Source organism: Siniperca chuatsi, linkage group LG18, assembly GCF_020085105.1.
Source record: "Siniperca chuatsi isolate FFG_IHB_CAS linkage group LG18, ASM2008510v1, whole genome shotgun sequence".
NCBI lineage: Eukaryota > Metazoa > Chordata > Actinopteri > Centrarchiformes > Sinipercidae > Siniperca > Siniperca chuatsi.
In genome coordinates, this window is record NC_058059.1 from 2,685,911 (window position 1) to 2,713,046 (window position 27,136).

The following is a 27,136-nucleotide window of genomic DNA, read 5'->3' on the forward strand; positions in this document are numbered from 1 at the left end:
TTCTGTAGGACTTAATCAACATATTTGGAAGTCCCCATCACAAGACAAATAACTACACATACAAAGTGCTGGTTAGCGACAGGTGGTTATAATTCAAAGGACAGTTTCTTTTTGCTGCCTTCTTTCATGTTTAATGTTTTTTGTTCTTTTTACAATGCGCAGTTCCCCTGCCAAAGGATAGGTTCACAGTTTTTCAAGTCTATCTTATGCGCCTATATGAACACTGAAACCGTTTTTTTCTTGCTGTAATCATCATTCCTGTTCATCCTGGACATTAAGAGACCCCTTCCTAACATGCCGTCAATGTAAGTGATGGGGAACAAATTCCACAGTTCTGTGCAAAATGTACAAGTTTACCTGAAGTTAATATCAGGCTCCGGCAGTCGGAGTTACACAAATCAAGTGTTAAGTTAATTTCTTTTAAGTACAAAATTCCCTCTTTGTGTTTCCGTCCATCCACTGCAGCTCAGCACGAAAACACTGTCGGGGAAAACATCATCAGTAGTGGAAGAAGTTCCGACGCGGGCAGACAACATGTACAACAACCTGGTCCTTTTCCGTCTGAACCCAGCCCTTAGTCTGCAGTACTTTGGGGGAGTTTTAGTGGTGTTGTCCAGTTCCCTGTACCTGTTTGAGCTGCTCACGACTAGTGAAGCCAAGAGGGAAGAGTCAGGTTCTCGCTGAAAGCTGAGAGAAGTTAAGCACTTTGCATTTTGTAAAGTTATTTTAACGTCTGAAAATCCAGACAATACAAAACTTAAACAAGATCTTCAGTGATGATCATTACTTTTAATGCTTTATGAAGAGTGGCCATTTAAACTGAACAAATATAACAGAATTACGGTGAGAAGATCCTTGGGTGTGTTTAGGTGACATCTGAAGCTAAGTGGGTTATCTGTCCATTGTGCATAAAAGGCGTTGACACAGAACAATGTCCCGTCCCTGCAGTCTGTGTGTAAAGGTCACAGGGATCAGTGGTGTGTCGGTATTTGAGAAAAGTCCTTGTTGTTGCCTCCTGACACCATCTCGCTGCTCTGCAGTCTGTCTATGACTAATCTCTCCCAAGGCAGTCACTATTTCTACACGCCAAAACTCCTTTTTATTACAACTTTATCTTCTTTTCCTTTCGGCTGTTCCCTTTCAGGGGTCGCCACAGCGAATCATGTGCCTCCATCTAACCCTGTCCTCTGCGTCCTCTTCACTCACACCCATTAACTTCATGTCCTCTCTCACTACATCCATAAATCTCCTCTTTGGTCTTCCTCTAGACCTCCTGCCTGGCAGCTCCAGCCTCAGCATCCTTCTACCAATATATTCACAGTCTCTCCTCTGAACACGTCCAAACCACCTCGATCTGGCCTCTCTGACTTTATCTCCGAAACGTCTAACATGAGCTGTCCCTCCGATGTCCTCGTTCCTGATCCTGTCCGTCCTCGTCCCTCCCAAAGAGAACCTCAACATCTTAAGCTCTGCTGCCTCCAGCTCTGCCTCTTGTCTTTCCTTCAGTGCCGCTGTCTCTAAGCTGTACAACATCGCTGGTCTCACCACCGTCTCCAACACCTTTCCTTTCATTCTTGCTGAGACTCTTTTATCACACAACACACCTGACGCTTTTCTCCACCCGCTCCAACCTGCTTGCACTATACTCCACTACATTTCAGAGGGAAATATTGTACTTTTCACTCCACTACATCTATTTTGACAGCTTTAGTTACTAGTTACTTACTAGTCAGATTATTAATACAAAATATAATCAACTAATAAATTATGATGTGTTTTTATGGGTTAAGATACCCGGCAGTATATAAAGTAGTTGTCCTTCACTGTGTTTTCGCCTGAAAAAAACTTTTATTTCATGATATAATGAGGATACTTGTGTCGCCAATACAGAGATGTGACATAGGAAATTAACTATCAAACCAGCCAGTTAAAAGAGAACAGCTGTGTAGTCAATAAAACATATTGAGCAGCTTCAGGAGCAGAAGTTGAATATATTTGTAACTGGCGCCCTCTGGTGGCAGAGATGTTTTTAAATAAAGACCACATACATCTTCCTCCTCACACTCAGTCAGGTCTGTCCATTTACTGTTCCTCCTTTACTCAACGGATCAAACACTTATCTCACATACAAATCTGCTCATGTGTACTGACTACAGAGCTGAACCCATATTTATAAAACTACTCAAGTAAAATGTAAGTAAAAATCCTTCACTGTTACTCACAAACTTCTTATTTCTGAAATTTATGAGCTACAAAGGTCTCTGACATTTACTAAAACAGATCCCAGACGAATGCAGTACACAAACAGCGGTGATATGTAGCACAAAATAGATCACGAATACGAATACTTAAGAACAGTTTTAGCCCAGTTTACATTTGGTTTACAACAGGATGTTACATGTTGCATTTATCAGGGCTGCAAACAAGAATAAAGCAAATATTTTATTTACGATCGCATTTTCATGAATCTTCATTGTCTGAACTTGTTAATGTGGTCATAAATTCTCCTTCTATGATGTGTCTCAGGTGCGTCGTCTACTAGCAGCTGAATTTCTTGCTTTCTTTATGTTTCCATCTCAGCCAACGTTCTATTATTGAATCCCTTTTTATACATTTAAATATACGTATTAGATGGTTGTTAACTACACAAATGAACTGCTGGTGGCGTAAAGATTTCACACAAATAAAATGAATGAATAAATGAAAAACATAACCCTATTTTTACAGAACATATCGCTGAGCAAAATATGTTTTAAAGGGACAGTTCACCCCAAAATTAAACTTTTTTTTCCCCATCTAGATTGTTTTGATGCGAGTAGCAGAGTTTTGGAGATGTCTGCATTTTTTTAATATAATGGGACTATACGGCTTGTGGTGCTCAAAGCGCCAAAAAAATACTTAACAGCAACGTCTCTTTCCAGAAATCACGACCTGGTTTCTCAAGATAAATAATCCACAGGTTTGTTGTGAGAGGAAAAATATGTATTTTTCATTTGAATTTAACGGTCCCTTGAAGAATGAACAATGGGGCAGGTATAGGTTAAATCCTTGTCTCTGATAGGCTGTTCCTACTCAGAGCATACACCCGATTAATCATGTCATTTGACAGTTGACCTTAAAACTCTTACTCCACTGTCAGTTGGAGTCTGTTCATGAATGAGTCTTTGTCTTCACTCAGTTTCTTTACTCCTCAGTTGAGTCGTTTTTGAAGTGTAGCTCTTAGAAGTTTGATCAATACAGGTCATTTCGCAGGTACTGGCTGAATTCAACCTTCTTGACAACTGAAGAAAAGAGCGTGCGACAAGTAAAGCACATCCACAGCAGAGGAATATGAGTTCAGAAACTTTATTGGTTCAATAAAAGGAGTAAGTGGACCAAGTGTAATGTTGTACAGTACATGTGTCAATGTAAACTGCAGCTTCATGGAAATGTTTAAAACAGTTGTGTCCCAAACCACATCTGATCCCTCTGTAAATGGTAACATGTAAAGCAAAGACTGATGAGGTTAGCAGGTAGATCAAGTACTGTGACAGAACAAGTGAAAGACCAATCAGACAAGGACTCACAACTTAAGACCAGGAAGTAGACAGAACCAAAAAGTTCCAAGATAAATACACTTCCTGGAGACTGAAGATTGAAAACGTCGCCGTCTGATCGTTCTTCGCCTCGTTCTGAAGGTGAGAGGAATATTTCAGAGAGAAGCTAACACTGTGCAGACACACAGCTGCGTAATAGATGTCTATAATAACAGAGGTATGTTTAAGTTAGTGGGGGAGCTCATGGGCCACCAGCTTGTAGTGGGAACCACAGGACGGGCAGCGCTGGGCCTCGCCATCATGAAGCCAGAACCAAACCACGGCGGTGTTGTCTTCTTCACCTGCAGAGAGGAAATGAGACCAGGTGAGAGACGCAAACACAAAGAAGCTCTGACATAACTGGACAAAAACTGAATAAACACATCTGGATACATATTTTAGAATAATGTAAAAGTGACAACGTGGGCGTGAAATGTGGGGCTGGATGTAAATGTGAATGCTTAAAAAAATAAAAAATAAAATAAAAAAATTGCAGAACACGTGGCTTCAGCTACAAAGACTTTCTGTGATACTTTCATGGTGTTTGTTGGTAATCTAAAAGAACTAAGCCTCATTCAGATGGTCTCATCCGCTGCGTGAGAGACAGTCCGGGATGCTTCCCATGGAAACGTTTCGGGAAGCAGCTGTGTGCTGCTCTTTATCAGAGGTGGGGAAGTTAACCAGACGCGCATTTGCCAAACCAACCGGTTAGTCTTCATCACTCAAGTCTTCTCTCTTGTAAAACTGAAAAATACAGTTTGAAAACAGTTCTGATAAAGCACAAATCTCACCTTTGTGTCGCTTGTCCAAGTAAGTTTGAGTGTGAAATGGGCTCATTGTTGTCCCTTGTGGCTGTTGGGGGATAGATGACAAAATGTACGCCACGTACGGAAACCATGAATTGGCCTTTACTTGGACAAGCCGCACAACAAGGGGAGATTTATGTGTTAGCAGAAGTGTTTTCTTACAGCATGTTTGGGTTTTTACAACAGAAAAGACTTCAGTGATGAAGAGGAACTGGTTGGTTTGGAAAATGTACATCTGGTTAACTTTCCCACCTCACCATCAAAAACAAGGCTAAGGCTGATATAAAGTTACTCTGGATAACTCTGTGCTGTTATTTGGACATAAAAACCTCACTGTTTTTGGCTGATTTTAGAGCAAGATCGTAACATTTTCCATTACGGTCAGTTTTACCCCTTTAAGCTTCATGTTCTCACCATTACAAAGTTTCAGACTTCACGTGTTTTAGGTAACCCAGTTACGTTGCATTCTATACCTGTGTGAACAACTTCTACTGATTGCTTTCCAAAAAAAAAAAAAACTTGGATAAAATAAATGTCTGCCAAAATCCGGGTAAGAAGCGTATCATATAATGTCTTGAGTCATTTAAATTCTCTCTTTTTCACTCAAACATCTGGTCAAGTCTTCCACCAAGAAAAGTTCACTGTCAACACATGCCAAATCTCAGTTTAACTGCTTTGATGGATTTAATTCAGCTAAGTTAACCTCTCCAGTAAAGTCTCTCATGCAAGCCAGCCAGATAATGTCTAGGACTTTAACAGACAACTTACAGACACATCCCACAATCCTCTTGTTTGTGATGGAGGGAACAAGGTGGGGATCGGCCTTGGAGCCAGCGTACTCTTTTGGCTTCATCATGCTGTAGGGATCCTGAAGGAGACGGAAGGATTACGTCAGGTTAGTGATCTTCTCTGTCTGCGATATGAGGATGAGGTATCCTCTAAATGTGAAGAGCCCTGCGTGTAACACTCCCAGTATTATATTTCATTTCATTTTATTTAGGCCCGTCAATGTGACATGCAAATCAGATGTGACATCAAGGCGTGCTTTCTTGTATCTGGTCCAGTTTGGTCCCATTCTCTCACCAGGATGAATTATTCTAATTAATACAACCTTGCATTTAAACAGTGAGCCAGACACCAAGATTGACACTGGTGCAACTATGACAGTCAGAGTTTATTACTCTGTGTGCTTAGGGACTTCCCAGTGAAAAACATCCTGGCAAGAAGTAATATACCTAATGTCTGAGATAAGTGAAGTTCATTTCCCAGTTTGTCCCACAACACGCCTGCTGGGCAGATAAAAGCCTCCAGAGTAATGACTAACTGGCTCTGAATATGTCTGATCTCCTAAAAGACTAATTACTTAAAAGTGGAGCAGCTTCTGGAAAGTCTCTTAGCTGGAGGATAGGGGTGCAAGAGATTCTGATACGCTACAGGCGACAATGCGGATATCCATACGTCGATTTTCTGCAGCTTATCCGAACAAAAGGCACCACTCCAAGTCAGACCACAGATAAATGCTTATTTAGATAAATGATGTTACCGCTCCGTCCTTCATGGCCTTCATGATGATCTTCTCCAGACCTGTGGCTTGCTCCTCATCAGTGGGAATCCCTGCCATAACATAACAAGTTAAACACATGTCTGGTGAAGGGCCAAAGGCAACAAGTGAGGGGTCATTTTGAAGTCACCTTCCTTTGACATTAACTAGGACTGCAAATGACAGTTACTTTGATTTTGATTAATCTATTATTCATTTTTTGTTTTTTTAGATTAATCGCTTAGTCTACAAAACAGAGTCCAAGGTGTCGTCTTCAAATGTCTCGTTTTGTCTGACCAACAGATCAAACTCAAAGATGTTCAGTTTACTGTGATGTCAAACTGAGAAAAGCAGCAAATCCTCACATTGGAGAAGCTGCAACCGGATAATATCTGCCATTATTGCTTGATAATTTACCTAAACAATTGTCACAATTGCTAAAGATTAATTTGTCGATCAACTGTTTCATCTCTAATATTAACGATATGACCAAAGACAATAGAGTACTTTATTAATCCTAATGGGAAACTGTACCTGCCATCTATGCAGCTGATATATCACCTGTAAAAACATTGTTTTCGCAGAGTGGACAAACAGCTAGCTGATAATAACTAGTTATACTATTTAATTACTATCAATTAACATGTTAATTTTAGTACTGCGGTGGCCTATGAGTCTAACTACACGAAACTTCACAACTGTACTGGTTATTCGTGTGGCTGCTTAATCAATTTTGAGTCACTTGTGTTAGCTAACTGGCTAACCTTCTGTGTTTTGGTCAATATAAGTTAGCAACACTAATGTTTGGAAGAATCGTACAAGTTCCTGCACTGTACACTATTCAACAGAAACACACTTGGATAAAGTTTATTTATAGCTACCCCTGAGTTTGTAATTAAATGACTGAAAATCACGTTTGACCTCTCGCAGCTAGCGGTGCATCACTGCTAACGTTGCTAATGCTAACCAGCTAGAGTGCGGAGGATTTCAGCCTGAGCTCGCCGCGGACAAATTGCCTTTTCAAAATCATATTTCACCGGTCTTTCAGATTTTATGAGTCGGTGTTGGTTTCGTCCTCACCTCCAGCCGCCATGCCGCGGGTCAGAGCCGGGACCGGGGCAGCCCGGCAGGTTTTCGCGGCTCTGAAAGCTGAGCGGAGCAGTAACCTTGCAGCCATTTCTCCTTCTTTCCTGTCACCACAATCTGGTCGCACGCTGATGACGTCCGGAATATATTGACGTGTCGCTGGGTTTGAACGTCGTTCAGCTTTAGAAAAAACTATTTAGGTTGATATTTAACATGTTTTGTAATATTTTGCCGACTCCATTTAGATCGGCGACAGTCGACAAAGCATTAAAGAACCCTCTCAGTATAATCAGACCCAGAATCAGCGTTATTGGGCAAGTTTGTTTAAAAATACACGGAATTTGACTCCTGTTTCCAGTGGCTCTCAGTGTGTTTACACACAGTGGCAAAAACAAACGTACAGGAAGATATACATACAGCCAAAACAATGATAACAAAGCTAAGCAAACATGTAGATATTATGTACACGCAAAGGTTATGTACAGTATATGCATTTTGCTTAGATTTACATTTCACAGTAACATGTACATGTTATTGCACAATTTGTACGAAGGAATAAATGAATGGTTATATTTTCTTATTTGGCCATTTACATGACCCTCGAAGGACAAATCCAATAATGGAAATTAAATAAGTATATACACACACAGCGTCACATATGTACATGTAAACAAACATAACCCAAACAAAACAAAATCATGAGTTAACACGTCGTATGTCTGATTCAGTTCATGAATAAATAGCCTGTAATCCATATAAAGCATGAGGATTTTATAGCACAAGTTATTTCTCTCATCTTGTCCCGTGCTTTAGAAATATATTCAGAAAACGCAAAGACATTGTTAAAAAATGTATTTAATTAAAGCACCATACTCACATCTGGAACTTTTTAAAATATTGTCGCGAATCATGATATAAAGGACAGTAGAGAATAAAATGAATTTCCTTTTCCACCTCATTCAGCTCACAGTATTCACAGATCCTCTCATCTTCATCCACCCTTCAGTTTTAATACGTTGTGTCAGCATGCCACATCTTACCTGTGCACTGAGTGATCTCTTACTTTTAGACAAAATATACTTCAAATATCGTTCACATTTATAATCTTAACTAATTTCGTCTGCCCATTTATTGACGCATTTACTCCTGAGATGGTATTTGAACTCCTCCACTTCCACGTGTTTGTTTGGTTTTAGATCATTTCCCTCAAACCCACATTGCTGTATGTATATTGAACTGTTGTAAGTACAGTAGATGTTTTGGTGTTACAGCGTAATTCTTCCCAGTTCAGTATCATCAACAGTGTACCAGTACAGTATGTACCAATACATACATGCAGGTACGAGGGAACAAGATGTGAGAAAATAAGGAGGGAACTTAAAAAGGATTTATACTGTACTTTGTTACTGAGCAGCAAAGCTAGAAGTTTGGGGGAAGATGGAGTAATGAGTTCTGTGGCATTTTATAAATGTGCTGTGATTTATTTCAAAATTATCATTTACCTAAATAACTACGAGGTACATTTGTGTTTTACTTTGAACAAACAGGAGTCCAGGGAAAAGATTATTGTCAGGAACACGTAGGCCGATATGTTAGTGTTTGCTGATGTAAAGTAGGCCTACTTATGGGGAACACCACTGTACTTACAGGGGACTTCAGAAGTCTGAGGTGGTTCAGGTTTATGAGGATTGACACTGTTGTTACACAGAGTAATGTTTGCTGTTGTTATTGAGAACAGGAAGTAGAAATTATTTTTTATGATTAGGTTTCTCAGAAAATACAGCTGATCTCTATAACCTGACACCAAGTGTCCATCTAACAGCCAACGCAGTTGCAGAAGATCGATTTTATGTCCTGCCACAGTGTAACTGTCATGAGGACATGATTAATAGTCATTGAAAAACTTTAAACTCTGAATGAATCCCTAAAAACAGGCAAATTTAAAAGAATAGCGCTCCTAAAATGTTAGCACTTATGCCCTTTTACCAACCAACAATGTCAAGCAGAGAGGAAAATGTCCAAAGAGTGAAAGATATCCATAAATATGAGTTCAGAAACTTTATTGGTTCAATAAAAGGAGTAAGTGGACCAAGTGTAATGTTGTACAGTACATGTGTCAATGTAAACTGCAGCTTCATGGAAATGTTTAAAACAGTTGTGTCCCAAACCACATCTGATCCCTCTGTAAATGGTAACATGTAAAGCAAAGACTGATGAGGTTAGCAGGTAGATCAAGTACTGTGACAGAACAAGTGAAAGACCAATCAGACAAGGACTCACAACTTAAGACCAGGAAGTAGACAGAACCAAAAAGGTCCAAGATAAATAAACTTCCTGGAGACTGAAGATTGAAAACGTCGCCGTCTGATCGTTCTTCGCCTCGTTCTGAAGGTGAGAGGAATATTTCAGAGAGAAGCTAACACTGTGCAGACACACAGCTGCGTAATAGATGTCTATAATAACAGAGGTATGTTTAAGTTAGTGGGGGAGCTCATGGGCCACCAGCTTGTAGTGGGAACCACAGGACGGGCAGCGCTGGGCCTCGCCATCATGAAGCCAGAACCAAACCACGGCGGTGTTGTCTTCTTCACCTGCAGAGAAGAAAGGAGCAGTTAAGAACTAGTTGTCGGCAGAGTAAAGTGACAAAAATAAAGGCGATTTACACCTCACAGCCATGCTAGCAGCTCTGTGAGGCTGTACTTACACACAGCTGATGTTTAGCAGGTGTAATTGTTCATTATGTCATTATGATTCATCCTCTGGGGACCATGAATGTCTGTACATTTCATTGCAGCCATCCAGTAGTTGTTGAGATATTTCAGTCTGGACCAAAGTGGCGGACCGACATTTCGCAGCTAGCGTGGCTAAAATAATTTGATATCTGAAGCCCAGTCCGAGATAATAACCTTGGTGACATCATCAGGGTTATTATATCATCATTAAATAACTGTACAGTGAAACTGCAGTAACTGATTTTTTTTGGTCAACGGCTGTGAACACAACATTGACATGTCATCACCATTTGAGTTGATATCATGAACTTGTTAGCAAACAGCTGCCGATTTACACGTCCAGCAGTTACGGAGCAACGTGATCATTGATTTGGAGTCGTGTTTGTGTCACCTGATGAATGCAGGTCCGATATTCTCTCTCTCTTAGCTCTGTTTTTGGTCTCCACTAGGGATGCACCAATATATCGGAGGAACATCGGTATCGGCTGATATTCGCCAATAAATCTTCGCTTAAGTCTCGTCTCAAAACACATTTTTATCTGAAAGCATATCCTGATTTTACCTGAACTGGCTGTTTAATTAATTGTTTATTTTATTTCTCTTGTTGTGAAGCACTTTGTACTTTGTTTTGATAAGTGCTCTATAAATAAAGTTTTATTTTATTATTTATTATATAGGCAAATAGGATGACATTCAAAGATTCAAAGATGAAGGGCTGAATGACTTTAAAACAGTTATTTTTTATAATGAAGATTTAATTGCTTCCCTGGCACACAACAGAAAAACATCTGCATCGGCCAAATTGTTATTTTAAACATCAGTATCGGTCCAGAATTTCACCATCGGTGCATCCCTGGTCTCCAGCAGCTCCTGAGGGAAACATCTGGCTCTTTAGCTGCTAGATGCTCCACTATGTTCACCAGCTGCTCTCTGACTGCGTCTGACTGCTGTCTGCTGCTGAGCAGCTCGTGTTCAGCGGCTTTTTACAGCTTTTTCTCTGAAAAACAGCCGCCTGCTGCGGCTGAAGACAACACAAGCAACCCCCTTTCACATGGTCACATTGTTTTCACATTGTCATTATTATAAAAATATCAATTATAGCCGCTTTAATAACTCTACAGCAGGATTACTTCATCTGTGGCTCACAGTTATTGTAGCTTTTTGAATAAACAGCTCTTATCGTAAAGTTTTAATACAGAAACTGTAATCAAAGAATTCGAGGCCGAGCATACTTTCCTCTGCTGCTCTCAACCACTGTTTGTACACTAACAGACCAAAGTTACTATTAAGCAGTCTGCATTACGCCAACTGCGATGCTAAATGGATTATTGATCTAACCAGGTGTAAAAAAACAACAACAAAAAAACAAGAGGTGTTTGATGCCATTTAACATAACTTACAGACACATCCCACAATCCTCTTGTTTGTGATGGAGGGAACAAGGTGGGGATCGGCCTTGGAGCCAGCGTACTCTTTTGGCTTCATCATGCTGTAGGGATCCTGAAGGAGACGGAAGGATTACGTCAGGTTAGTGATCTTCTGTGTAAGATCATCACTGAAGAATCAGTAAAACTCATTAAATGTGTTATCCATTCATAAATCATTTTCATGCATCATTTGTACACTCATGCCTGTCTTAGATTTAATATGCTACTAGCTACAAAACAAGCAAAGATCATTTATCCAGCACATTTATCATCCAAACAAAATCAATTTTCAAGCTGCTGACAGGTCGGAAGTCAATATCCAATTAACTGGGGGAAAAAATCTGATATTCTTCATTCTTATCATTTATTCATCATTGAAAAAGATCTGATTATCATTATGAGGGGTATTTACTTAGCTTGAAGCAAATTACTGCAAAATTTTGCATCACTGCAAATTTTCAATTTAGTGGGGTGTTTACGAGTTTAAGAGTGCAAATGCATCTTTTCCTCTCGGTTTCTGCCCTCCGTCCAGACTAAAACAGCATTTTTCTCCAGAGGGGATGAATCTTGGGAGTTTTGGTATGTACGGAGAAAACCAGACGCAGTGATGTAGTCTCGCGCCCACTCGTGGTCGGGGACTCCTAAATCAGAGCTGATGTCAGGCTGTTTTGACACATGGCGTCTGGAAATCAACGGCGCGCAAAAGAAAGTGTTTAACGCTGGTGAACTTGAACTGTGACCCGACTGAGTCCGTTTCAAAAGACTCTCACTCTCCAGACATATATTAAGACATATAAAAATAATGAATAACATCTTCTGTCTGATATGAATTTTCCACATTGTTCGCCTTCATTCAAATTTCCAGACTCTCTATGAATATGCAAATGTGCTGGACACAAGATGTCTCCTTCTTCACCGAAACGTCCGTTCTCACCAGTTTCCACATCCCACACACGTAAGTTTCATACTGGACCCTGAAACTTTCCTCCTTCAGCAGATGAACGTGAAAACAAACTCTGTGCAAACGTATTTCTGCACAGCAAAGTGACGATAAGAAAAAAAACACTAATTTCTGAGCGGAGAGGGACTTCAAGAAATGCAAAAAGAAAAAAACAAATCTATAAAATAAGTTAAAGTAGCTCGTTCATTTAATTCTACTTAAAGAGTGAGCTGATTCCTTCGTTGGCTTGGTTCTTGTCAGAGAGCGTCTTTGCGGGCCGGTACCGGTCGCTGAGAATCTGTGGTCAATAAGGGCAAACACAATTTGACTGTTTAGAGCCTAAAAAAGGGCTAAAATCCTTTACGTCACGCACTGGATTGATAATCGGTGATTGCTATGTAGTGACATTTACTCGTTAAAGTACAGTGTGATTGGAATGAGCTTTCCCTCGCTGTGCCAACACTGTTTTAACTTGTATATACGGGATTTTATGTTTCCAAAAGCCTTTTGTTTTTCCTTTGATTTGTAAGTTGTAAATTCCTTTCCTGATTTTAGCGGATCAATTCAATCCTAACTGATCTCACTGATTACAAGACAGACATCATTCACTGTGATTATGTTATAAATTAAAATGTAATCTTTGATAGTAACAGAGTTGTCATGCTGAATCAGTGACATCTTTTAAATCACTTCTCAAAACGTACCTTTTCAAAAAAGCCTCTTATTAAATTCTAGCACTCCGTTTTATTGCCAACATATCGGTTTTATTATTTGTAATTATCTTTATTGTTGGGGGTTTTATTTTGTTTTATTTCATTGTGTTGCTGTATTATTTTACTTGACTGACTGATTTTATTTGCCTCAGTCCTGAAATGTTTTAATGCTGGTTCAACCATGTAAAAGCACTTTGTAACTTTAAAACAAAAAAGAAAAAGTGCTGTAAAATAAAGTTTATTATTATTATAATAATAATACCGCTCCGTCCTTCATGGCCTTCATAATGATCTTCTCCAGTCCCGTGGCTTGCTCCTCATCAGTGGGAATCCCTGAAGAGGGACCAAATAAATCCAACATATCACCACAAAGCAAATACAGAACTTGCAAACTTGTTAAAGGGGGTATGGCAGTTTTATTTTACTGGCCAATACTTATAATAATAATAATAATAATAATATTATTATTATTATCATCTACCGACTTTCAGTGGAATCGTCACGATAAGTTCATGTCATCTGTTGTTTTACACATGAGAAGAATTTTTGTATGTAATGCAAACAGTGGAATACAATGCAGTGAACTTGATTACATAATTTTGTTGTAACTTGTGCCATTTCATGGTATATACTGATGTAAAAAAAAAAAACAAACATTCAGTTACGCTTTATTTTACGGGTCCATAATTTCAGAATAATTTCCAAATAATTTCCTAGGAACATTTCCAGGAAAGAACCTGAAAAACCTGAATTTCTTTAAAAAGAAACGCCATTTAAACCCAAGTAAATATTCATTCATTAGTCACTGATTATTGGAAACTTTATTTTTCACATTGGTTGGATTGAATGCTTGCCTGTAGACAAATTTCACATTTTCAGCTGACCTGCTGTGCACCTCTTTTGCTTTCAGTTAAATAAGTGGAAGTGTACCAATTGAACATTGTCTTCATTTTACTTATAACTAGTACCAAATTACACCGTCTTTCTGGGAAACTGGGGAATTACTAGGAAGTTAGGAATAAAGCATTATTAAATATTTGTATGAATACCACTTCAGCCATATCGCCCAGCACTGCTTCAGAGTTGGGAGTTTCAACACACCTGGAAGATGAGTAAACCTAATCTTAAGGGAAACTTCCGCTATTACTAGTTTAGCTGTCTGTCATAATTGAGCAACTGAAATAATTATATACACAGACAAATGAACACATAGAGCTTAGCCGAGAACTGTTTTGACAACAGAAAGAGAGATGAAAGATTTTAAATATGAAATATTGTATTTTTAATGTGTGCCGAATGGAAGAACGTTGTAGCTTAATTCTATTGCATAAAATGTGTTGATGTTTTACGAGCTAAACAGTTTAGACGACACACGATTTCTAATTAAATTGCCAGATTTTTAAACTAAGTTCTGCCTGATTTTCTGTCTTGAGAAGAACGTTCTCACAGTGGTTCCAGGGCTTCCGCCGCCAGTAACGTTACCTGTCCTTGCCTTGGATAAACCCTGTTTAAATCATATTTAATCGGTCTTTCAGAGTTTATGAGTCGGTGCTGGTTTCGTCCTCACCTCCAGCCGCCATGCCGCGGGTCAGAGCCGGGACCGGGGCAGCCCGGCAGGTTGTTGCGGCTCGGGAAGCTGTGCGGAGAAGTAACCTTGCAGCCATTTCTCCTTCTTTGCTGGTTCAATCGCTAGTCGCAGGGCTATGACGTCGTAGGTGGCCCAATTCGTCACACGGTTTTGACGTAAACGCCTCTTCCAGTTTGTTTTAGTTTTTCCACCGATAATTTGATGAAAAACTGTTCATTAAATCCCCATGTTTGTTTTTTTTATAATCGATACAATTTTTTAACGAATTCAGTTTTCTATTATCTTGTGGCTTTTCCAGTGGTGGAGCAAGTATTCAGACCCTTTAGCATACTTAAGTAGAAGTAGTACTAATACCACACTAAAAATACTCCGGTACAAGTATCATGTCATGCATTCAAAACCTTATTTAAGTAAAAGTATGTAAGTATAATCAGGAAATTGTACTTAAAGTATTAAAAGTAAAAGTACTCAATGCAATTGTAGATTAATAAGTCTTTTATTTTTTTAATTGTATTAATTAGTCTACAACTGCATTGAGATTACTCAAGTAAAAATCTATTGCTGATTAGTTTCTGCAGAAATGACTCTCTTCTTGATCCCAAGAAAAGATAAATAACACACTCTGTGTATTTTATTACTGCTAATAAAATAGATACTGTAATTACTAATTATTTGACATTTTTATCAAGCAGTAATGGATTTAACAATGTGTGGTATTGACACAAGGATTTAATTTCCACCACTAGACTTGAATGACTGAGAAGAACTACTGAGTATTTATTGTGATTTTTACAACAGTCTAATCATCCAGTGATATTCAACAGTGAGATATTTTGACAAACCTTTAACATGACAAAGACGTGACAAACGAGCTGATTTAAGAGACATATTTCATCCATTTCCTGTCTGTCATCTCAGGGCTTTTTCGGTTTTATAAAAGGAGCACAAAGAGAGAGATGAAAGCTAGAGAAGCTCGACGTAATTGGCGGGGAACATGCCGTAGCGTCCGTCAGGTCCGTAACCTCTCCACCAACCCTCATCCACCATCTCGATCCCGGTTATAATGTCGTCAGGGTCAAAGGTGATCTCAGTGTCGTCCACTGTGGAGGACAGGTGATGGTGAGAAGAGCAACATTAACATACAGTAACATTGTGTGTGTGTGTGTGTGTGTGTGTGTGTGTGTGTGTGTGTGTGTGTACATACCAGCCTGGTAGTCATACAGAGCTCTGGCACAGATGTCCTGTCCACTGGCCTTCACATCTTCAGCCTTAATATTTAAAACACATTTAAAAAGCAGTTAATTTTGTCCTCACGAGCTCCTGTAGACTCCATCCTGCTTTCTGTCTATGTTTAAAGGAGTAGTTCAGCATTTTGAAAAATGTGCTTGTTCTCTTTCTTTCTGAGAGTGAGATGTTCAGATGGATATCAATCTCGTGTCTGTGTGTTAAGTACAGAGCTGAAGACAGGATGTGGTTAGCCTAGCTTAGCATAATGACTGGAAGCAGAGGGAAACAGCTAGCCTGTACACAAAAGTACACCTTCCAACACCTCTAAAGCTCAATGAACTAATTAAGATTTAATATCTTGTTATGTACATAGATAGATAGATAGATAGATAGATAGATAGATAGATAGATAGATAGATAGATAGATAGATAGATAGATAGATAGATAGATATTCAGTTTTGGCTTATAAATTGACTAATAAAATTGACTGATAAATTGTATTTTGTTACATCACTTGTAACACTTGTAACAGATGTAGTGCGTGTGGTTCGGGATGTTGGGAGAGCCCTTATGTGTGTGTCTTTGTTGATGTCACTATGTTGATTGTTTTATGGTTTTATCCTCTGATTCAATTTTGAAATAAATAAAAAAAAAAAACAACAGCTTGTGGTTTTTACAGGAAGTTATGTGCTGGAGTGAATTCTTGGTCGAAGGTTTTAAACCTGCGATAATTGATTTATTTTTGTTTTTGGCCACTTGGGGGCAGCAGAAACAAGTTGTGAACACGACATTAACCTTTTATCAACCTTTTAAGTTGATGTGATGAAGTTGTTAGCAAACAGTTGCTTATTTATACATCCAGCAGTTGTTATGATCATTGATTAGGAGGCGTGTTTGTGTCACCTGATGAATGTCAGTCCAATATTGTCTCTTTTAGCTCTGTGTTTGGCCTCCAGCAGCTCCTGAGGGAAATATCTGGCTCTTTAGCTGCTAGATGCTCCACTATGTTCACCAGTGTACTGTGGGCTTTTACAGCTTTTTCTCTGAAGACGACGCTACGAGAGCGCTGAGAGGGAACCAGAACAGTAAAGTTGCAGCCGGGCAGATAAACAACGAGCTGAAAGTCACTATAAAGCTCCGTAAAGCCGAGCGGAGCTGCAGATTCAGCTGATAATCCTCTGCAGCTTCATCACTGCCAGCGACTCCTTTCACATTGTTTCACACTGTCGTTTCATACATTGTTATAAAAATATACATTGTAGCTGCTTTAACTTTGGACAGAGCCAGGCTAGCAGTTTCTCCCTGTTTACAGTCTTTATGCTAAGCTAAGCTAACAGGCTTCATATTTACCGTACAGACATGAGAGTGGTATCAATCTGAACATCTAACTCTCAGCAAGAAGAGCAAATTAGCGTAATGGCTGCTGGATAAGCGGAGGGTGGACTCACTGTGGGGCTCTCCTGGGAAACGACCTCATACAGGTCCTCCTCTGTCCCAACCGGGTGTGGTGTCTCATACAGATCATCTTCAGCTGGAGTTTCATTGACATTAACAGATCAATGCATGACAAGGCGTTTACTATAGTGATTAAAGGTAAAATAATTCTATTTTACCACTGTCCATCCAGGACAGTGGTGGAGGAAGTATTCAGATCCTTTACTTTAGTTAAAGTATCAATAGCATACCTCCACTACAAGTAAAAAATAAATGTCACATAAGTAAATATTATCAGGAAAATGTGCAATACAAAGCAATACTTTGTTTAGTAAGATAAAAACAGATAGATTTTGTAAATATGGATGATGCACAAAGACTGAGTTTGCTGTTCATGTATGAAACATTTAGATTAGTTAGTTACTTGGAGAAAGCTGGGAGGGTTCGGGTATCTTTATCAGAATAAACTGTAGGTATGTAGCAGTTCATCTGAAATCTGTTATTTTAACTTAATGTGGTAATCTTTTTCCTTCGGCTCCTTTTGGTTTTTTTGTGTGTATGTATTACTGGAATATGTATATATTTTGTAAAACAGCAGCGTCTTGAAATCCCATGTGGGATGGGCCCGATGTCTGGCATGACACAGAAATAAAACTAAACTAAACTAACCTATAAGGCTGCAACTAATGATTATTCTCATTAAGCATTAATCTGCTGATCATTTTCTCGATCAGTCCATTTACTGTTTGGTTTGCAATGCCGCCACAATCACCCAGAGCTCAAAGTGACATCTTGAAATGTTTTGTTTTGTCCGGCCAGCAATACAAACCTCAACATTATTCAGTTTACTGTAATTTAAGACGAGGAAACGCTGCAAATCACATTTTGAGAAGCTGAAATAATGAAATGTTTCAGGAAGTTTGGCATGAAAAATGACTAATGACTAATCAACTAATCGACTAATTGTTTAATCTCAAATTTGACATGCTGTTGGGTAGTTACTTATTTTTTTACAATGCATCATATTCAGAAGTTCTTCATATGTTTTGTATGTAAAATAATTAATTTGTAAAGTAACTAGTAACTGCAGCTGTCAGATAACTAGTGGAGTAAAGTGTCATGAAAGTACTTAAGTAAAGCACAGATACCTGAAATTTGTACTTAAATGCAGCACTGAAGTAAATGTACACTGGTCCTGGAGTTCTTTGGCATTGTAAGAACTTGTTTTGATCATGTGACTGAGTTTATTGATACTATAGGCGAACAGAGGTCGTCATACCTGGGGGGGTTTCATCTGCATCGTCATCAAACTCATCTGACCACTCGTCCTCTTCTGTGTAGGCAGCGTCTGTGTGGATCAATGACAGAACGAGACACGCGTCTGGCTACTCAGTCACCATTTTGATCTACCTGGCGTATATAAACTAGTGTGGTGAGAATCGTTGGGATTCTCGATTCAGTAAGTGGCAAAGGGAGCCAGTAGTTTCAGGCGCTTACTCCAGTTCACTTTGTGTGCTTGGTTCACTGACATGCAGTAAGAAACATGACAAAGCAGAGAAAATCCTGTGAAAGCACGCAGCTTTAAATAGTTTGGAAGCATGTTCAGCGGTGTATTCAGATTCTTTAGTAAAAGTACTAATACCACACTGTAAAAGACTCCATTACAAGTAAAAGTCCTGCATTGAAAATGTTACTTAAGTAAAAGTACTCAATGCAGAGTAATGGCCATTTCATTTTGGATTAAACTGCTGGTTATTTTCTTGATCAATCCATTTATTCTAAATTATAGTCACAATTGAACACAGTGACACCTTCAAATGTCTTGTTTTGTAGCAGCAAAGTGTCACATTTGAGAATCTGAAACCATGAAACGTTTGCATGAGAAATTACGATTAATCCATTATCTAAACAGTTGAAATAAGTGATTGGAGTAAAACGTACTGACATGTAGTGGAGCAGAGGTAGAAGTGTGGTGAAATGGAAATACTCAAGTAAAGTACAGACAGATGTAGCGTACAGTTAGGCCTGCATTCCTCCACTGAGCATGTCACAGGCTTCTGCTGTAGTCTTTGTTCATGTATTACGCAACAGTTTCTGTCGCTTTTCATGTGAACAACTGAGGTCAACACTATGAACGTCTTCCAGGAGAGGAACTGTGCTCTTTTATCCCCGTATTCCCCCTCTATCTCCCCCCTCTCTTAGTCTCTGCGTGATGGTGTTTAAACCTTTAACACAATATTCCACTTTTATCTTGCAGAGCGAATTATTAAATTATTAAATCCCCAATGTGCCCAACTCTTGCCTTCTGTGTACTTGGATGTCAGTGATACACGAGGAACTAACTGACATCACTAAATCACCCGACCACCCAAAAGGATTGATTATATCGTCTATTCGGCGGGAGAAACTGAGAATTTGTTGTGTGTCTGACCTGCAGCTTGAACGGGTGAGCCTGTTGTCTCTGGTGGTGTAGGAGAGACAGCTGCAGCAGGTGAGTAAGACAGTACAGGTGAGACATGTGTGACAGGAGACAGGGGGGTCTTGGAAAAGGCCGGGACCACAGCTGGAGCAGGCGGAGGTGAGGCTGCCTGGCGAGGCTGCACCGGGACTTCTGTCTCAAAGGATTTCTGAGATAGAAACCGACTCTGCAGCTTCCCTGAAAGACAGAAAACACGAATATAATAAATCCCTTCACGTTTCATCGAGTGTTATTTACGCTGGATTTGTGTCGTTTACCGGGTCTGGCTGCAGCAGGAGACGGTCTGTCGTCGGCCTCAAAGCTCTGCTCCCTCTGCTTGAATACATCTCTGGGATTAAATGATCTCTGAGAAATCAGTGATTTGGCCTCCTGTGAATGACAGCGAGAGAGATTAAAGGGGTATTAATCAATCAATCATCGATTTAGTATTGCACTTCCATAAAGAAGGGGGACATACAAGAGACAGATTTAAAATTGAAGCAGAATGAGGCATGTCTGCCTACTTTATGGACATTTAGACCCTGGTATGGGTCAAGCTCAAAAAATGCAGGATCCTACATTTCCCACAATGCAACTCAAATGCTTCTTTCATCAGACCCTTCTGAAGAAAAACACTTCTGAAACCAGCAGCTCCTCACACTTTGTAACTCTATATGTTAATATAATGATATTATTATTAATGATATAATTTATTATGATAATACATTAGATCATTCACATGTACATCATGTCATACTCACATTAGCTTTCTGCACTGACGCAGCAGAGTTGATGCCTGTCTTCTTGCTTTGGTTTTCCTGCTGGTTCTAAAACAGACACATGAAATTTTATGGTAAACGATCTAAAACAGGATCATTCTGATTTATTACAACTTGGGTGTTATTTTTTTGCAGATTTGGCCGTCATCTCTGCACATGATATTCAGTTATGCGTCTCTTTTAATCCTCAGAACAACTACTTGGTTCGAACTTGATCCTAACGAGCAGAACCCGAGCCTAAGGGCTGGTTGTGTCTCACGCTGAGATGGAGATGAATATTCATGCTTTGATTTCATCCCGTCTAGGCGACTGCAACTCCCTGTTCACCTGTCTTAGCAAAACATCCCCGGGCCCGTTTCCCAACAACGACAGATTCATCATTCATGTTCCCGGGTGCAAGTCAGTGTAAGAAAGTAAACTCTGATTTAGCTGCTGCTCGAGGCAGACGTTACTCTGAGACATATTAAACCTAAAACGAAGCAGTGATGGTTCCTATAAGTTTCGTGAATATGCATCTCGTCTGTTCATCATCTCTGTATTAACGACAACATACACACCATAAATAAAAAGAAAAGAGATGATACAGAACCTGTCCCTCGTTAATCTAAGAGCTTCTTTAGTTAGGATGCTTTTGGGAAACACCTCTTGAGCTTAACGAGGTTCGTAAAATGGATTTTACGATCATCTTAGCCTTAACATGCTTTGGGGAAATGAGGCCCAGGTCCAAAGTGGTCCCGTGTAACTCTTTACACTGGCTTCCATCAAATTCAGGGTCCAGTTCAAGTTTCTTGTGGTCCCTGTTAGAGCTCTGCAGGGTCAGACGCCTGCCTACATTAGAGATCTACAGCAGCCTTTTATTACCAGCAGGTCCTCTGATCAGCAACCTGCCTGATCGTCTGACGGCTCCTGTTTCTCGACCCGTCAGATTTCTTTTTGCTGATGTTCCCAGATCTCAGATATTAACTTGTTAAGTACAATATTAGAATTACTGATTATTATTTTCTGTTGAATCAGCTCACCTGTCGCTGCTGCTCCCTCTCTCTTTCCTCTTCTTCTCTCTGCCTCTGATGAATCCTGCCATATACACAAACACAAACAGCACAATAATCAATAGCTTTGATTCTTTGGTTATGTGTGTGTGTGTGTGTGTTGTTGTTGTTGTGTGTTTCACTTGCTTGTCCTGTTCAATCTGCTGAGCTTTCTCCTTTGCTTTCCTCTCCCTCTCCTTCGCCTGCTTCTCGTCCACCTCCCTCCTCTCCCTCTCCAACATTTGTCTCTCCAGCTCCGCTCGTTTGTTCTCCTCCTGTCGACGGACTTCTTCATCCCTCTGAAGAACAGAGTTGTGTTATTCTTAAATTGAATAAAACTACAGATACTCTGGTCACATGTGTGGCAAACACGAAGAGAAACCTGAGCTTGGACCCAGAAGTCGTCCTTTTTGGTTTGTTGAATTTCCTCCCCAGCATTGATCTTCTGATACACAGAACCCTGTTATGTCAGAGAATAAATTGAGAAATAGTGAATTAAGCTCAAACAAACCCATATTTTAGTGTCTGGTCTATAGGTCTTCTGCTACATGTGACATTCGGCAACCCTGTCTTCTCTGTATTACGTTTATGGACTAATTATTGGTGCTAAATAAGTTTTGAAGGAAAAGTAGCTGGCAGCGAACTCATACGTACAAAAGCTCAACTTTGACACCAGAGTCTTGTGTGTGGTTAGGTTCAGACAACAAAATCACTTTAGTTAAAGTTACTAAAAGATGGTTTCAGTTATATGCTAATAAAGTAAACACGTCCTGTCTCGTGCTTCGAGTTACTGTTGACTTTTTAAATGTTTAACCATCTTTCCTGAATGAGTGCTTCGAGTGGGTAAAGGAGTACTTCCACAGCGGAGTGTGTCCTCTCACCACAGGTCCTCTGGGTGCTTCTCTGTATTCTTGTGTTTGTTTGTGGAAATTAAAGTTGCCTCCAGACGCTTTGGCCACTTTCTCCAAGATGGTCTCCGGTTCCACGTCTTCCTCTCCCCGGGCGTTTACGGTCACATGGGCTCCCTGTGGTCACACACACACACATGTCGGTGCTGCTCAGATTTACATACAAAGTCCCACACAGAGCTATAGTGACATAAGAGGATAAAGCTACAAACGGGCATTTTGGGGGAATGTTATTTAAATTGTTAACAGGAAACAAAGACAAGATTTTAAAAAAACACCATGCAATGTGGAGAAGAGATTTGAAATTTAGGGCTTTTGTGGTCAACTGAAGGTTTTTAGCCATGCTAGCTGCACGGCTCCGTGGAGGGACCACTTTGGTCCGGACTGAAATATCTCAACAACTATTTGATGGATTGTCATGAAATGTGGTTCAGACTTTCATGTCCCCCTCAGGATGAACTGTAACAACTTTGGTGATCCTCTGACTTTTCATCCAGCGCCATCATCAGGTCAAAGTTTTAATGTGTCCAACACTTTGGTTTATGACCGATTACCTGCAGAACTGATGACGCTCCCATCGGCCTCAGCTGCACTTTGCGTTTACTGCTAATTAGCCAATGTTAGCATGCTTATACACTAAACTAAGATGGTGAACACGGTGAACATTATACCTGCTAAACATCAGCATGTTAGCATTGTTATTGTGAGCATGTTAGCATGCTGATGTTAGCATTTAGCTAAAAGCACTGTTGCGTCTAAGTACAGCGGCACAGAGCTGCTAGCACGGTCCACTCTTAGTTTCTACATCTTATACCTTTTACAGAAAGGTAACATTTTAAAACATGGTTTTCCACCTCAGTATAAGGACACCGAAGATTTAAATCAAACAGGGATTTGTGAAACTTAAGTTACATATTTACATTTAAGCTGCTTAACATTATTTCTAAACAATATGAGAATTCAGAGGCAATTGCATGGTACTTCTGGAGGTAAAACCCCTAAATGTTGATGTTATCATTGATATAATTCTGAGTTATCTTTAAACATGTAATGTCCGATCACAGAGTCTCATTCACAGGTCAATTTCAGAACTGCAGCCACTAATATTTGTTATGCTTATAATATATTCACTCTTAGTGTCTAATAAATGAACTCTCTGACAACATTGTACAGGAAACCACACTTTATTTTAGTCTTACAAGCCATAACCAGCAGACAACCAGTGATTCATGCTTATAATTAATTCCTCTGTCAGAAACTGTAACATGTGGTTAACTTTCACCCACAGTAGCAGAAAGTCACAGAGTCACACTCACCTTTAGGAAGTTGGCCATTGAGCTCACATGGTTGGCACACATTCCTTTTCGAGAGTCCTTCACACCTTCACCTGTCTGTTATGCGTGTACGTGTATAAAAACAAACATCATGCACACACACACACACATAGAAACACATAAACCTCCGAAGCTGATCCAAGGACATCTGTATTTGTGTGTTTGTTTTGCCTGTATGAGTGTGCATTTGTTGTGCGTCTCACCCAGTTTATGAGGACATATTTGGGCAGACCAGAGTTGGGGTCCTGGACACGACAGAAAGCGTACATCACCTTCCCACTGTTCAGCTCCTCCACCATCTCCTGCAATCCCCCATCTACACACACAGACAGAGAATCTAATTATCTTACACAAATATTTCTCACAACCACATCGATTCTACATTACCAGCAGGTCTCTAAAGTCCTCTGATCAGGGTCTGCTGGTTGTTCCTCAATCTAGGCTTAAAACTAAAGGGGGACTGAGCTTTTGAGGTTGAGACTCCCAAACGTTGGGACTCTCTCCCCTTTGGACTTTAAGCAACTACAACGAGTTTTTAACTGGTTATGAAACAGTCTCAATTTAATACTGATGCCTCTATATGACCGACATAAGCAACCGAGACCATCAGCGAGAAGATTGGCTCTTTCTGTGTAAGTATTCTTAACGCCTGTCATCGGGTTCGATTCCCCCGTGAAATCAGACAAAACGATTTACCGCACGCAGACCAGAAGAGCCCATGTTTACATTTTTCCAGGCAGAGTTTCGCAGTGAGTAGTGCGTTAGCCAGTTAAAAGGAAGCAGGAGGAGATTTTTCTTTAGAGAATTTTATTTTTGACATTATAATTTGAGGCCATGGCTGGTACTGCAGCAGGATCAGCAAAGAGAAAAAGAAAAGAAACAGTGACAATAAGGTGCTGTAGTTCATAAAGGATCAGACTTTACACTGTTACACTAGTGACAAAATCAGTATGATAGTAATTAGTACATAGTGGTTCCAATGTACAGATTTAAGTTACTTTAAAATTCTGTGAGTGAAAGAGAAACTTATTTAAAATTAGTTAAACAGTTTTTTTCTTACCTCCTTTTTCTGCTAGACGAATATCATTACTGTTCCCTTCATAAGTAAACAGCGCCCTGAAAACACACAAAGGTGTATCAGAACCAGAATATCAGAGTACCATGATGTAGGGCTGTTATGATTACAGATTTCAGTCAAGTTTAAAACTAAATCACAGACGATTATTTTCTCTAAGTAAGAGACGGCTCACCAGTTTGTGTCCACGTTGCCATCCACCACTTCTTTATAAGCAGCCATGAGAGCGGGGCCATTCTTACTCAGATTCACTGCCATGTTTTTCCAGGTTTCTTCATTCACAGTTCAAACAGGCTGCCAGTAATCAAACGCATGAGAGAGATCCAACAGCCTCGGGAGATGTGGCAAAGTGCTTTCCAGAAAATCCAGAACACAGACGGATAAAAAGGTGATCTTGTAATTCCCTTCTTTGTAGGAAAACCTGAACGGTGTCACAGCAGAATTACTGCGACTCTGATTTATTGTTATTTCCAGAGCAGATTTTCCTCCACGCCTGATGTGCCAAACCAGTCGGGGGAGAAGATCAAAACCTGATCAACCACATTCTTACAGAAGTTACTCACCTCTGACTTACCTTTATTCATTAACCAGACAATATTGTATCTGAATGAGAAAATATGCATTTATTCATATTATTCCTGGGTGTTCTCTTCTATACGGCTCTCGCTGAGAGTCAATGAGAGCATTGAGACAATAACATGTTAAATGTGGCTTGAAAGCAGTGTGTGTGTGTGTGTGTGTGTGTGTGTGTGTGTGTGTGTGTGTGTGTGTGTGTGTGTGTGTGTGTGTCTGATTGCTTGGCGCAGAGACGGAAGAGAAGCAAATGGAGCATCTACCACAGTGCAAAAAGTGAACTGCACGGAAGTCTTCAAACATAATTTATGTATTTCTAATTATGATATGACGCTTCTAGTCTTTATGCTAAGCTAGGCTAATCAACGCCTGGCTCTAGCTTCCTTTAACGCACTACCACAGACAACTTTGGACAGAGCCAGGCTAGCAGTTTCCCCGTTTCCAGCCTTTATGCTAAGCTAAGCTAACTCCCAGCTGTAGCTTTATATTTACCTTACAAACATCAGAGTGGTATCAGTCTTCTCATCTAACCCTCAGCAACAAAGTAAATAAGCGTATTTCATGTCGAACCATTCCTTTAAACCTGAGTCTGCTGTCTGTGTTTAAAGGAATTGCTCAACATTTGGGGAAATACGCTTGTTCTGTTTATTGTGTTTTAAATCTCATCTCTTAAGACCTATTTAGGCCTCTTCTCTTATTTAATCTCTTTGGTTGCCCTCCAGCAAGTGACAAGACTAAAAGACTAAAGACTAAAAACAGCACTGCACCACATCGTCACATCTCTGATGACACTGCTCTGGTCTCGCTGATGAAGGAGGAAGCGGAGCCAGTCAGACAGTTAAAAGAGTACTCCACTGATTTATCATTGCACTGTCAGACAACAGTTGTTAAAAAAAGGCTTAAAATCGATGCAGCAGAACCAGAGATGTCATCTTTTTTTATTCCACATTCTTCTTCCTTGTCAAAACCTGGCACCTACATTACCCACAATGCAACTCAACCGCCGACAGTTGGGTGGGAGATTGGGGTTTGTTATGCTAGTAGCAGCTAATGTAGCCTGTAGCCTGCAGCAGAGACGAGCAGTGGGCTGCAGAGCTCACTGCTCTCTAACTCCACACCAACAGATTTGTTTCATCTTCAAACTTGTAGTCTTCAGCCCCGACCAACGCTGACTCAAGTGACATCACTTGAGGACATTTATCAGACTTCACACGGCTCCCTCTGGAGACACTAAAGGCTTTATACCACTTATTTCACATGTGTCGTGGTACTCCTAAAAACCTATTAACTGACCTCGGTGTGTATTTGATGAATTGGTACAGTTGATAACATCTTCATCCGTAACACCACCTGCAGCTGCTCTTGGAGGAAATTTCAAAGAGGGAAAAATATTAACTAATCCATGGGTGGAGTATAATAAGTAGTCTGTTTCCACACACCTGTGGTGCAGTGAACCCAGTACATGCAAGTACATATTTTACCACTAGGTGGGGGTTTAACATAGGAAATCATAAATGCTTTAACCACCAGGGACAAAAACCTAGAGGAAGAGACTTACTTTAGTGTGTCTCAACATTAAGCTATAGGGCTGGTGATAGTGTATATTTTTCTAATTGAAAAGACCCAAACAACAACATGTTAGTCCGTCTCTCAATACTGTCTGACTTCCTGTCTGTGGCTCTCAGCTCCAAGCCCATTGGTTCCTACTGAAGACGTAAATCTTTAAAAACACCCTGCAAATATATAGTTTTATTTTTTTTAAAAAGGCTGAGTAATTTCCTAAAACAGCTGCTCGCTGTAGTTTTTATCAAACCTTACTCAAGCAGGAGGAAATAGTGGGCGGCTGTGGCTCAGGAGGCAGCGCAGGTCATCCACTTGGCGGTTCGATCCCAAGCTCCTCCTGTATATTTTA

At 39.9% G+C, this 27,136-nt stretch overlaps 3 protein-coding genes across 3 annotated transcripts; all 3 read right to left on the reverse strand.

Moving 5' to 3' along the window:
• Positions 1–3,329: 3,329 nt before the first annotated feature.
• On the reverse strand, positions 3,330–7,157 carry LOC122865436 (cytochrome c oxidase subunit 5B, mitochondrial-like). The gene is made up of 4 exons (XM_044173849.1): positions 7,002–7,157; positions 5,925–5,995; positions 5,150–5,249; positions 3,330–3,877 (listed from the first exon to the last, which is right to left on the reverse strand). Exons 1-4 carry the CDS (start codon positions 7,096–7,098, stop codon positions 3,765–3,767), a joined length of 381 nt encoding a protein of 126 aa, XP_044029784.1. The 5' UTR covers positions 7,099–7,157; the 3' UTR covers positions 3,330–3,764.
• A 1,893-nt stretch (positions 7,158–9,050) lies between these two features.
• Positions 9,051–14,542, reverse strand: LOC122865437 (cytochrome c oxidase subunit 5B, mitochondrial-like). The gene is made up of 4 exons (XM_044173850.1): positions 14,387–14,542; positions 13,082–13,152; positions 11,140–11,239; positions 9,051–9,598 (listed from the first exon to the last, which is right to left on the reverse strand). The coding sequence occupies exons 1-4, from the start codon at positions 14,481–14,483 to the stop codon at positions 9,486–9,488; spliced, it is 381 nt and encodes a 126-aa protein (XP_044029785.1). The 5' UTR covers positions 14,484–14,542; the 3' UTR covers positions 9,051–9,485.
• A 618-nt stretch (positions 14,543–15,160) lies between these two features.
• LOC122865434 (drebrin-like protein A) lies at positions 15,161–25,245 on the reverse strand. The gene is made up of 15 exons (XM_044173848.1): positions 24,827–25,245; positions 24,637–24,692; positions 23,780–23,892; positions 23,559–23,633; positions 22,216–22,359; positions 21,717–21,794; positions 21,482–21,633; positions 21,326–21,380; positions 20,289–20,354; positions 19,806–19,917; positions 19,501–19,725; positions 18,349–18,417; positions 17,084–17,166; positions 15,612–15,675; positions 15,161–15,507 (listed from the first exon to the last, which is right to left on the reverse strand). The coding sequence occupies exons 1-15, from the start codon at positions 24,907–24,909 to the stop codon at positions 15,371–15,373; spliced, it is 1,512 nt and encodes a 503-aa protein (XP_044029783.1). The 5' UTR covers positions 24,910–25,245; the 3' UTR covers positions 15,161–15,370.
• Between the last annotated feature and the right edge of the window lie 1,891 nt (positions 25,246–27,136).

What these genes read in the sequence shown, in the direction of transcription:
- LOC122865436 (XM_044173849.1), bottom strand. Translation starts at nt 7,098, where the DNA reads ATGGCTGCAAGGTTACTGCTCCGCTCAGCTTTCAGAGCCGCGAAAACC. An exon ending in AGGCCATGAAGGACGGAGCG is followed by an intron (nt 5,250 to 5,924) that starts GTAACATCATTT and finishes CGTCTCCTTCAG; the next exon opens with GATCCCTACAGCATGATGAA. An exon ending in GAGGATTGTGGGATGTGTCT is followed by an intron (nt 3,878 to 5,149) that starts GTAAGTTGTCTG and finishes TCCTCTCTGCAG; the next exon opens with GTGAAGAAGACAACACCGCC.
- LOC122865437 (XM_044173850.1), bottom strand. Translation starts at nt 14,483, where the DNA reads ATGGCTGCAAGGTTACTTCTCCGCACAGCTTCCCGAGCCGCAACAACC. An exon ending in CCGCGGCATGGCGGCTGGAG is followed by an intron (nt 13,153 to 14,386) that starts GTGAGGACGAAA and finishes GTCCCTCTTCAG; the next exon opens with GGATTCCCACTGATGAGGAG. An exon ending in AGGCCATGAAGGACGGAGCG is followed by an intron (nt 11,240 to 13,081) that starts GTATTATTATTA and finishes CGTCTCCTTCAG; the next exon opens with GATCCCTACAGCATGATGAA.
- LOC122865434 (XM_044173848.1), bottom strand. Translation starts at nt 24,909, where the DNA reads ATGGCAGTGAATCTGAGTAAGAATGGCCCCGCTCTCATGGCTGCTTAT. An exon ending in GGCAACGTGGACACAAACTG is followed by an intron (nt 24,693 to 24,826) that starts GTGAGCCGTCTC and finishes GTGTGTTTTCAG; the next exon opens with GGCGCTGTTTACTTATGAAG. An exon ending in AAGCACCCAGAGGACCTGTG is followed by an intron (nt 21,795 to 22,215) that starts GTGAGAGGACAC and finishes CTGACATAACAG; the next exon opens with GGTTCTGTGTATCAGAAGAT.